This window comes from Amblyraja radiata, chromosome 7 (assembly GCF_010909765.2).
Source record: "Amblyraja radiata isolate CabotCenter1 chromosome 7, sAmbRad1.1.pri, whole genome shotgun sequence".
Classification (NCBI taxonomy): domain Eukaryota; kingdom Metazoa; phylum Chordata; class Chondrichthyes; order Rajiformes; family Rajidae; genus Amblyraja; species Amblyraja radiata.
Window position 1 is genome coordinate 52658423 of NC_045962.1, and position 12982 is coordinate 52671404.

Consider the following 12982-nt stretch of genomic DNA (forward strand, 5'->3'; position numbering starts at 1 on the left):
AGCTAACACTGCCCCCCAGCTTCGTGTCATCCGCAAACTTGGAGATATAAATACAATCTCAGTCGACCTAATTTTACCGCATGTGGCAGAGTCAACACCTAGGAATTAGTCCAGTGAATCTTAATTGTTCTCTGTTGCAAATATATCCCTTCTCAGCTAAGCCAAAACTTTTTCCAAAAAAAGCCTGTTTTGCCAAACATGATTGGTCTAATCTCATTATTTTCCAAATGACCTAGTATCTCATTCTTTATAATAGCCTTTTTCATTTATTCCACCCATTGATGTAAGTGTAACTTGTCTTTAAGCTGAATGACCTCGTGATTGTACCAATCTGTGATTCTGAAGTTCCTGCATCAGAAATCTGTCATTGTAATATACGACTGCTTAATCTTCAGTTACCATTGCAGGGTTGTGTAGGTTCACGACCATCTCATATAAAATCTTCCCTATATCATTAAGGTTTTCATCATCCTGTACAATATAATCTTTGGCTTGGTATCTGTTTTTGCATAATTAAAGATAAATACAAAAAGCTAGAGTAACTCAGCGGGCCAGGCAGCATCTCTGGGGAGAAGGAATGGGTAACGTTTTCGGTTGAGACCCTTCTTCAGACTCGACCCGAAACGTCACCCATTCCTTCTCTCCAGAGATGCTGCCTGTCCCGCTGAGTTACTCCAACTTTATCTTAGGTTTAAACCAGCATTTGCAGTTCCTTCCTATATATTTGCATAATTAAACTTGTGGAAAGCATTGTTAAGATGTTCTTTGTTCAGAGTTTAATCCAAGCAAGTGTGAGGTATTGAGAGCGAGTATGCACTTTGGGTCAAATGTAAGGGGAATATATACAATTAAAGGCATGTACTTAACAGCATTGGTGTACAGAAGGATCTTGGACTCTAAATCCACAACTCCCTGAAAGTGGAAAAAAAAGTAGAAGGAATGGTAAAGAAGGCATATAGTATGCCTGCTTTCATGGGTCGGGGTATTACGTATAAGAATCGAGGTAATTGTGCGGCTTTATAGGACTTTAATCAGGCTGCATTTGGAGTATTGTGTGCAGTTCTGGTCATCCCATTACAGAAAGGGTGTGAAAGTTTTGAAAAGGGTGCAGAAGTGGTTTACCAAAATGTTGCCTGGATTAGTGGGTTTTAGCTACAGGGAGAGGTTGAATAAACTTGGATTATTTTTACTGGAATGCTGGAGGTTGCAGGGAGACCTGATGGAAGTATATAACATTTGAGAGGCATAGATAGGGTAGATAATCAGAATATTTTTCCCTGGATGGAAAAATCAAATACTAGAAGGCTTAGCTTTAAGTGAGAGAGGCAAAATTTAAAGGAGATGTACAGAGCAAGCTTTGTTTTTACACAGAGGGTTCTTAGTGCCTATCACGTGCTACCAGGAGTAGTGGTTGAAGCAGATAAGTTAGTGGCCTAAAAAAAAACTTTAGGATAGTCAAATGGATATGCAAGGAATTAAGGCATCTGGGTCATGTGCAGGTAGATAAGTGATGATCTTGCATCATGTTCGGCGTAAATATTGTGGGTTGAAGAGCCTGTTCTATGTTCTATATTCTAAGGGTGTTAGTTTTTGTTCACTAATATGGTTTCTGGGTTGCTGCAACTGTTAAGAGTTATTGTGTCACACAGAACACAGTGAAAAGGTCCCACATAATAAAATATACAGATAATGTAATTGGATACAAGCATATAATTTCAGTTTATTTTCTAATTTGAAAGACGGCACCTGAACAGGGTACAGAGTTGAATTGAAGTTTAAAACGCTGCTCATGTTCAGAAAAATTTGAGGCCACAAACATCTGACACAAGGCCAAACTGCTATCATTAGAACAGGTTGTAATAGATAGACTACCTCAATATTGGACGCAAATCCATTACTTAAAAAAAAGTATTTTGGCCCCAAACCACTATTTGTTGCTGTCCAGATTTTTAGTTTTGCTACTTCAAATAAAGTTACCAAAGAAGGTAAAATAAAACATACCCTATTTTCCTACTGTACTGTTTGAATTCATGCACTCCTATGCTCGTGATCCAAAAGCTGCACTACTTACACAACAATATTCTGTCATTCCAGTAGCAGAATTAGGTAAACATCAGACATTGTCTCTGAATCTGAATTTAATCACATAAAGTGGATAGATTCACCATTGCTCTATGCTCTTTAAAAGGAAAGATAAACTCAATGTAGGGAATCTGAAGTGCACAATCCCAGCAACAAATGTTGCAGCAATATTGTTTTGAAAAGGCAATAGATCTAATTACTTTCGGAATATTGTAATGTCTAGTTTTAAGGTCATTGGGAACAGAATGTGGCTTATAAACAGACAGTAACAAAAGCTCATTTTACGAAACTGCCACATGTACTTTTGGTATACTGCTGGCAAAGTACTACTTTTGTGACAGCGATTTGAACATTCTTTTATGTAATTTTTATCATCCTGTCTTGGCTACATTTTTATGAACAAAATCAACAAATGTCAGCCTTATGTTCAGATACAAGTGATAAGCATGAGGTATCAGCGATGTGCGTCTCTTGTAGAAGGAGGACAGCAGCATTAAGGTCGTAAGCAGATCTTGAGATGTATTCATTCTTTGTCCTGGACATTCCTTCCACATTTAGCTGGCATGGTCAAAAGTGACACCAAAACACTACAATTATTTGTTTGTGCACGTCGGGTTGATTGCATTAGTCGAATGCAATATAGCCCCTCCCAACATACACAGAAGGAAGAGGATGTTGAAAGATTGGTGCACCATCGAGGCTAACCCTGACCTTCCCATCCCTGCTTGAACAATCTGCCCAACATGCACCTGAAGTCCGCAAACCCTTCTGGTCTTCAGTCAAATCCCTGGAAGGCTTTGACTCCACGCTCGAGTGGCGCAGAGCCTGGAAAGATGCCAACATCAACAACGGAGAGGTCATCACAGACCCCACAGTGAAACCACCGGGATTTGACCTCCATCGCAAACAATGGCTAACCCTGAACAGAATCCGCACCCTCCATGCAAGAACAGCCCATCACCTGCATAAGTGGGGGATGACAGACAGCCCTGCTTGCGACTGTGGACATCCAGACCAGATCATCCCACACATCGTGAATGACTGCCCACTGAGGCTTTTCCTTGGGGGCATCAAAGCCACCCACCCAGTAACTGATGCTGTCCTGGCCTGGATGTCTACCCTTGACCTACAACTTCAGGCTGTGCACGCCATATGCCAGAAGAAGAAGTGATAAGCAGAACTGCTGCATTAGTGGATGAATATCGTGTGTTGGACTTTCTAAAATATAGAATGTGAGCACAACAAAATACACCAAATCTACACATTTAAGACCTGATAAATCAGTCATCATTGCTAACATATCTCTAAAATGCTTTAAAAATAGATAAACAGTGGAGTGAACAAAACTCTTAATCTAATCCAATAACCGTGGGGTATAATATTGGGAAAGAGCTCAGTCTTATTCAAAGAAACACGTTATCTAAACAATAAAGAACAATGGTGGATTTAGCCAAATTACAATATGGACAACATAAATGACTGCATCCTATTAATTACAGGGTCACCATCACATAAAGTCTATCCTTTTGATTTTTTGGACATTTTTTTTATTGGGATAGATGAATTCTACTCTTCAAATCAGGATGTTTTAGTCGTCAAATACTAATCCAGAACTAATGTACAATCTTGGAACAATGCTTTAATACGTCACTGAATATTAAACAGGAGATTCGGTTAGGTTAAAGATTTCATGGTACTATCTCCTACTAAAAGAGGAGACAGCAGCTCTGCCAGAGTCTTTGCTACCACTTTTTCTTTAACAAATGACAAACCAGATTAACAGGTCATTAACAAACATACACTACTCAACCGTAGTGTCTGTAACTAAGAATTATTTTGTATGTATAACATTTTATGCAGTCACAAGAAACTGCTGATGCTGTATACACATAAAGAACAAAGTGCTGGAGTAATTCAATGGGTCAGGCAGCATCTCCAAGAACATGGGCAGGTGACGTTTCGGGTTGGGACCCTTCTTTAGACGTATTATGGTGGGGGAGAAAGCTGGATGAGAGGTGGGGGGCAGGGCAAAGCTGGATGAGAGGTGTGGGGCAGGGCAAAGCTGGATGAGAGGTGGGGGGCAAGGCAAAGTCGGATGAGAGGTGGGGGGGCAAGGCAAAGCTGGATGAGAGGTGGGGGGCAGGGCAAAGCCGGATAAGAGGTGGGGGCAGGGTAAAGCTGGATGAGTGGATGAGAGGTGGGGGGCAGGGCAAAGCCTGGCAAGTGATAGGTGGGGCCCAATTGGAGCGGAGGGGATGAGGATGATTGACAGATGGCTGGACAAAGATCAGAGATGAAAAGACAAAATGTTTGAGATCAGGAAAGACGAGGCGAATTATGAAGCCAGAGGAAGGCACATAATTGCTGCCTTACAGCGCCAGAGAACCGGGTTTGATATTGACTACGTGCGTTGTCTGTACATAGTTTCTACGTTTTACCGGTGACGATGTGGGTTTTCTCTGGGTGCTCCGGTTTCCTCCTCTAAAGTTGTACAGGTTTGTAGGCTAATTGTCTTCTGTAAAGTGTAAATTGTCCCTAGTCTGTAGGATAGTGCTAATTTATGGGGTCGGTGAGGCAAAGGGCCTGTTTTGAGGAAAGAATATAGGTGGAAGGGGTCTTGGGGTGGGGAAGAAATATGTGCAAATCCAACTGATTGTGAGGGGAAAAGGTTACACAACGGGTTTTTATGCCCAGTTAAGACTTTACCTTTTTAATATCCTTAAATTTGAAAGATACAGGATGCCGCTGGAAACTCTTGTGTGCTGCTTCACTGTAATTTATTATCCTTATGCTCTTGTATTTGAGTATGATTGGGCCTATGTATAGTAAGATTTTTACTGAAATGTATGCACTGAACTGTACCTAGGTACTTGTGACAATAAAATACCATTGATAGCAGTACTAGAAGGAGTGGAGACACTTTTAGGAAGCCAGACAACTTTTAATAAGCCAGAAATACACAGCTGTGAAGTTTGGTGGGCATTTAACATTACCGGTCGGTTATCCTTGGTTCTGAAAACTCATGCTTATGCTTTTTTTCCCCAATGAGCCAATGAAAATGGCAAAGGCGATTAACTAAAACTACTTACGACTACCTCGACTACCCATAACTACATGGCGACCCCACAACAACTGCACCTTCGACTACAGGATTATTGATTTTCACCATGGCGACCAACATGTTGAAAAATTTGCGGCGACCATACTGAGGCCGCGACTGGTTCCCAGAAAGCGGGAACCCCTCGCGACCATGAAAGAAACTCAACAGAGACCACCAGCGAACATGTGGCGACCATGTGGCGAACTCAGAGTCTCCTGCACGCGCCTAAAAAGTCGCCTAAATGGGACAGGCCCTTGATTCTCAGCAAAGTTGATAAATGTATCATTTTCCTTTGCAGGCCTTTGCATCAACCCTGTACTCCACAAATTATCCAGAGCTCTTTTAAGCATCCAATACATGAAATCATTATTTGCTTCTACTCCAGTTACAGTACAGAGTGCAATGGCATAACTTTTTTAGTTACGGAGGTCACATTTAAAGAACATGCAAAATACCAATTTCATAAGGGGACCTTGTTGCTGTTATTACCACGCTCCTGTTGTGAAATTCTGAACCTTCTGCAGATTAAGGCTGCGAAATCCAGGCAGAAAAATTGGCTCAGATAAACCTGTGACAGGTTCAGTGACTCCACTTATACACCACAGAAAAATGATTTCAGGGAGATCAACAAGATTTTGAACATCGGAAATATTTGATTTTGATTTGTTCCCTCCAACTCTGCAACTTAGAGAACATCTGCTTCTGTGGAATTCTCTTCCTCAGAGGGCGGTGGAGGCAGGTTCTCTGGATGCTTTCAAGAGAGAGCTAGACAGGGCTCTTAAAAATAGCGGACTCAGTGGATATGGGGAGAAGGCAGGAACAGATTACTGATTGGGGATGATCAGTCATGATCACATTGATTGGCGGTGCTGGCTCGAAGGGCCGAATGGCCTACTCCTGCACCTATTGTCTATTGTTTGCTCACCTTCCCAATCCTGAAGCAGCAATTATGTTTTTCTGTCAATAGATGCTACCCGAGTTACTGAATATTTTTATAATGCTGTATTAGTTCCTTTGGGTCGTGTCCCAGATTCAACCATCTTTCAGGTTTCATTAATAGGTGACATTTACAGAATGTAGTTTGCTAATGGGTAGTTAGGTGATATACAGTCTCTAATCTTATGGGTCCAGATAAATCAATGTGGCTACTCATAATTACATTTCAGTGATGATCCCTCTCCACCTTGGATGTTTAGTTTAGTTTAGTTTAGAGATCTGGGAAAGGGAGAGGAGGGGGCGTCTGCCTCATGGTTAACTCTGCGTGGTGTTCAGACGTGGCAGTCCTGTCCAACTCCTGCTCTACACACCTCGAACATCTGGCGGTGAAGTGCCGTCCCTTCTACCTCCCGAGAGAATTCACCTCCATTATCCTGACCGCGGTCTACATCCCACCCCAGGCAGATGTCCATCTGGCACTGGAGGAGCTGCACGCCATGGTCAACAAACACCAGACATCTTACCCCGAGGCATTTACCACCATTGCTGGGGACTTCAATAGGGCGAACCTCAAGAAATCACTCCCCAACTTCCACCAACATGTCTCCTGCTGCACCAGAGGACCTAACACCCTCGACCACTGCTACACCACCATCAAGAATGCCTATCGTTCTATCCCTCGCCCTCACTTCGGTAAGTCCGACCATACTGCTGCTGCTTCTTCCTGCCTACAGGCAGCAATTAAAGAGCGCACCCCCAGAAGTGAGGGCAGTACAGAGCTGGTCGGGGGGGGGGGCAGAAGAACAACTCCAGGACTGCTTGGAGTCTGTAGACTGGGCAATGTTCAAGGACTCGGCAACGGACTTGAACGAATATGCCACAGTCGTTACAGACTTCATAAAGAAGTGTGTGGAGGACTGCATCCCTACAAAAACCTTCCGAGTGTTTCCCAATCAGAAACCTTGGATGAACTTTGAGATCCGCACTCTCCTGAAGTCCAGACACAGGGCATTCACCTCCAATGATACAGTGGCCTACGTGAAGACCAGATACGACCTTGGTAAGGCCATCAAAAAGGCCAAAAGGGACTTCTGCTCCAAACTGGAGGACGAGACAGATGTTCGGCAGCAGTGGCAGGGCCTGAATGCAATCACCTCCTACAAGGTGAAACCAGGAGGCAGCTCGAATGTCGGTGTAACATCACTCCCTGACGAGCTCAATGCGTTTTACGCACGCTTTGACAGGGAGAATACTGATGTGCCTTCCCGATCCCCCATTCGCTGTGATGGCATTTCAGTCTCAGTCACAGAGGCCGATGTCAGGAAATCCTTCAGAGGGGTGAACCCCCGAAAAGCACCTGGTCCTGATGGTATACCCGGTCGTGTTCTAAAAACCTGTGCGGACCAACTGCCGGGAGTTTTTACGGACATTTCAACCTCTCACTTCTGAGGTCTGAGGTCCCCACCTGCTTTAAAAGGGCATCAATTATACCGGTGCCCAAGAAGAGTAAGGTGACGTGCCTCAATGACTATCGACCAGTGGCACTAACGCCGGTGGTGATGAAGTGCTTTGAGAGGTTGATCATGGAGCAAATCAACTCCTACCTCGACAAAAACCTGGACCCAATGCAGTTCGCGTACCGCCACAACAGATCAACGGTGGATGCGATCTCGCTGGCCCTCCACTCCGCACTGGACCACTTGGACAACAAAAACTCATATGTCAGGCTGTTATTCATTGATTACAGCTCGGCATTTAACACAATCATCCCCTACAAACTGGTTACCAAACTCGCAGAACTGGGTCTCTGCGCATCCCTCTGCAACTGGATCCTCGACTTCCTCATCCACAGACCACAGTCTGTTCGTATTGGTGGAAATGTGTCAGCCTCGATAACAATCAGCACAGGAGCACCTCAAGGCTGCGTGCTCAGCCCCCTGCTGTACTCACTCTATACCCATGACTGCGTAACGAACCACAGTGCGAACTCCATCATCAAGTTCGCTGACGACACCACTATTGTGGGGCGTATCACTGATGGGGATGAGTCAGAATATAGAAGAGAGATCGAGCAACTGTCCATATGGTGCCAGCGCAATAACCTGGCCCTCAACACCAGCAAAACCAAGGAACTGATTGTGGACTTTGGAAGGAGTAGGAGGGGGACCCACAGCCCCATTTATATCAACGGGTCGATGGTTGAAAGGGTCAAGAACTTCAAATTCCTGGGCGTGCACATCTCTGAAGATCTTTCCTGGTCCGAGAACACTAACGCAATTATCAAAAAAGCTCATCAGCGCCTCTACTTCCTGAGAAGATTACGGAGAGTCGGATTGTCAAGGAAGACTCTCTCTAACTTCTACAGGTGCACAGTCGAGAGCATACTGACCGGTTGCATCGTGACTTGGTTCGGCAATTTGAGCGCCCTGGAGAGGAAAAGACTACAAAAAGTAGTAAACACTGCCCAGTCCATCATCGGCTCTGACCTCCCTTCCATCGAGGGGATTTATCGCAGTCGCTGCCTCAAAAAGGCTGGCAGTATCATCAAAGACCCACACTATCCTGGCCACACACTCATCTCCCTGCTACCTTCAGGTAGAAGGTACAGGAGCCTGAAGACTGCAACAACCAGGTTCAGGAATAGCTACTTCCCCACAGCCATCAGGCTATTAAACCTGGCTCGGACAAAACTTTGATTATTAATAACCACTTTCTGTTGTTTGCACTTCACCAGTTTATTTATTCATGTGTGTATATATTTATATCATGGTATATGGACACATTTATCTGTTTTGTAGTAAATGCCTACTATTTTCTGTGTGCTTAAGCAAAGCAAGAATTTCATTGTCCTATACAGGGACACATGACAATAAACTCACTTGAACTTGAACTTGAGATATAGCATGGAAATGGGCCCTTCCACCCACCGAGTCCACGCTGACCATCGATCACCCCTTCACACTAGTTCTATGTTATCCCATTTCTACAAATACAGGGAGACTTAAAGAGGCCAATTAACCTACAAACCTGCATGTCTTAGAAATCGCTGATGGTAGAGTCTTGGGCAATGCCAGTCACTGCAAGTATAGGTGATTAAACCCTTTCAAAAGCTACAAAGCTGCAGATACTGGAAGTATAAAAGCAGAAAATGCTAGAAATATTCTGTAGAAACAGAAATAGGGGGGGGGGGGAGGTTTTGTCCTTACCTGAAATTGGAGAATTCAATGTTTATACCATTGGGTTGAAAGTGACCCAAGCAGAATATGAGATGCTGTTCCTCTAGTTGATGTGTGGCCTCACTCTGCCAATGGAGGAGCCCAGGACAAAGAAACATAGAAAAAATATGTGCAGGAGTAGGCCATTCGGCCCTTTGAGCCTGCCATTCAATATGATCATGGCTGATCATCCAACTCAGTATCCTGTACCTGCCTTCTCTCCATACCCCCTGATCCCTTTAGCCACAAGGGCCACATCTAACTCCCTCTTAAATATAGCCAATGAACTGGCCTCAACTACCTTCTGTGGCAGAGAATTCCAGAGATTCACCACTCTCTGTGGGAAAAATGTTTTTCTCATCTCGGTCCTAAAAGACTTCCCCCTTATCCTTAAACTGAGGACAGAAGGGTCCGTATGGGAATGGAAATAATTAAAATGGTTTGCAACTGGGAGATCCAGTAAGCCTTGGCGGAGAGAGCATAAGTGATCAGCAAAATGGTTGCTGAGTCTACATATGGCCTTGCCAATGTACAACAGGCCACATCAGGACGATGCTGTAGATGAGGTTACAGAAGGTGCACTTGTGCCACCTTCCCACCTGGAAGGACTGCTGGGGTGACCAAATATAGTCTCAGTGACCATTTTATAGTGTATAGTTAGAGACTGCTACAGTGAAGAAAATTATATTGACCAACATGATTAAACTGACTGAATATAAGCAGCCTAATTTTGAATTTAAACCAAAGTTATTTGGCAGTTGACTTCTTTATAAGATTTTGAACATTCCCAACCTCTGACAAACTTACTTCCTCACTCCCACTCCACCCTCCAAAAAGAGCTGCAGAATAGAATGAATTGACATTTTTTTAACCATTGTAAACCACTGATTTAAAGCACATGAACATGTAAAGCAAAATTAACTAAATGTGCCACACACACACTGGTGTAATTTACGCTGCAATAGGCTCCAGGACTGGCTTTGTATAAGTAATTATAGCTATAGATAATGCAAATATTTTCTATGTGACTATTTTGAATTTCCTATTTATTTATGCCTTGCATTGTACATAACAATTTAGAGAACAGTTTTACAATGAATTGTTTTGGTTCTGCCTACTTCCATTTACATTTGTAGTCCAAAAATTAATCAGTTAATCGTATGGGTTTTGTTTATTATATGCGCATTGTTAAAAGATTATTAATGATTAGTAAACTCTAGTCAATATACCAGTGATGCAAAAATCAAGAACACAGAAATGTAAAGACAAGTACACATCATTCAGTCTCCTGAACCCATGCTAATGTTCATTAATTCCATACATGGGTCTTCATCCCATATCCATTTGGTTAACTAATATTTATCATTTTATTAATTAATAATTGACCAAGTATTCATTGCCAATGGTGGAAAAGGTCCACATTTCTACTACTTTGTTTTGAGGATATTTGGACTTTGCAAGGATATTGATAGATTGAGTGAGCAAAATCCTTGGCAAATGGATATTAATGAAGGAAAGTGTGTGGTTGTGCATTTTGGTAGAAACAAATCTAAGGGCTGACTATTGTTGAAATTAGAGATACTGTAAATAAGTGATTCACTGAAAGATCTAGGTGTTCTTGTACACAAAACAAGAATTCATTAGCATGTAATTAAAGCGACAAATTGTATATATATATTTTTTAAGGGATTGGAATTTAGAAACAGAGAAGTACTTTACCAGTATAGTGTTGGTGAAACCATATCTTAAATGCTGTGTGTATTTTCTTTACCTTATTTCAGATAGGATATACCACCGGGTGGCGCCAAGATGGTAGCCTCGCCAGCAGCCTGTGTGTTATTTCGACTTTTTGGGTTATTTTTAGTGTGTCTAAAATGTATTTTTTAATGTTACTCGGTATGTTTTTATGTGGGGGGTGGGGTGGGGAATAGGGGAAATCCGTTTTTAGTCCCATACCTCGATGGAGATGTGATCTTTCTCCGTCCCCACCCTTTACGGCCTAACAACTGGACTGGTGCGGCCTTTCCTGGAGTCCGGCCTGTTGCTTCAAGCTGCAAGCGCGGCGCGACTTACCATTGCGGAGCGGGCGATCCTTTGCTGAGGATTGCTGTGGAAGTGCTCCGACCATGGGGTCTGTGGACTTTAACACTGTGAAGAAAAGCACTCCGGTAAGAAAAGGTCGTCCCGACGCCGGAGTTTCCATCATCCCGACGAGAGTTCTTGAACAGCGGTCCGTCGGCAACGGCACCGTTCAAAGACCCTGACCACCACGGGTGAACAAAGGAGGAAGATGACTTAACTTTATTGCCTTCCATCACAGTAAGGAATGTTGATTCCACTGTGGTGGATGTTTATGGTAAATTTATTGTGTATTGCATTATTTTTACTTGTATGGCTGTATGGTAACTCAAATATCACTGCACCTTAATTGGTGCATGTGACAATTAATAGCTTTGAAGGCAATCCAGAAAATATTTACTTTGTCATTTCTTGGGACTGACAAGGATAAAGAAAAAAATATACCTGTATTTTACAGAGTTTGAAATGAGGGGCGATCTGGATGAAACAAATAAAAGACCCGAAGGGGCCATGGGAGAGGATTAAATTAGTTGACATAGTTTCAAGATAAATGGGGAGTTCTTTAAAGCAGAGCTGCTAGAACACTGGAGTTTACAGAGGAGCCTGATATATTGTTGAAAGAGACTGGAGAGTTCTGTGGAACTGGCATAGAAGAGATTGATACAAATACATCGATAGATGCTCATGAACACATCATCAGTGATTTAACCTAGGGTCATTGGGTGTTTCGGGTCTTTCAACATCAGACACCCTCACCCAGGCGACCCAGCCGTGGTTGATCAGACCACGACGTGTTCAGGTGGCATTCGCTCCTCCCCATGGACCTCCTCTCCTGATCCAGAGCCATCTTGATGCCTTCTCCGCTGCCTCTGTGGTGTTCTTGATGGCCCTTCTCCTTGCCACTCCGTTGATGCCCAGTGCATTCAAGGCGTTGTAGAGCGATTGCCCTGCAAAACCTCTGCAGCCAACCTCGATGGGCATACACCTTGCTTTCCAGCCCTGCTTACGGCAGTCTATGACCAGCTCTTCATACTTGGCCATCTTCCTCTCGTGGGCCTCCTCCAGACGGTCCTCCCACGGCACTGTCAGTTCCAACAGGACGATGTTTTCGGTCGCCTCTGAGACCAGGAGGATATCTGGCCTCAGGGTGGTCGTGGCAATGTGCTGTGGAAACTTCAGCTGTTTCACCAGGTCTACGGAAAGCTGCCAGTCCTGCGCAGTCGCCAGGATTCCCGACTGATTCCTGGCTGCTGTGGTTCTTGGCAGCTGCATTCCGGCCTTCACGAAGGTGATCATCTGGGTGGTGGGGCGTTCTCGTCTGCAGCTGCTGATTCCCATGCTGATGGCTTCTGCAATGGGTTTGAGAACCTGGTCGTGACGCCATGTGTACCGGCCCTGCCCAAGAGACTTTGGGCAACAGCTCAGGATGTCTTCCAATGTCCCCTTGCCTGAGCATTGCGGGCAATCTGGAGATTCCGCTTTGCCCCAGATGAAGAGGTTCGATGGGCTGGGCAGGACATCATACACTGCCTGGACCAGGAACTTGATGCACTGTGGTTCAGCCTGCCAG

At 43.8% G+C, this 12982-nt stretch overlaps 1 protein-coding gene across 8 annotated transcripts in view; it reads right to left on the reverse strand.

Annotated features, from left to right (window-relative positions):
* The window catches only part of hdac4 (histone deacetylase 4), a 382917-nt gene that overhangs the window by 273517 nt on the left and 96418 nt on the right, over window positions 1–12982 (reverse strand). For 3 of the 8 annotated variants that reach the window (XM_033024532.1, XM_033024525.1, XM_033024524.1), the window contains exon 1: window positions 11407–11476. The exons of the other annotated variants lie outside the window; for them this stretch is intronic. In XM_033024532.1, coding sequence (XP_032880423.1) covers window positions 11407–11461 — 55 coding nt within the window. In that variant the 5' untranslated portion in view covers window positions 11462–11476. Of the gene's footprint in view, window positions 1–11406; window positions 11477–12982 lie in introns of those variants that run through there. 8 annotated transcript variants of the gene reach the window in all.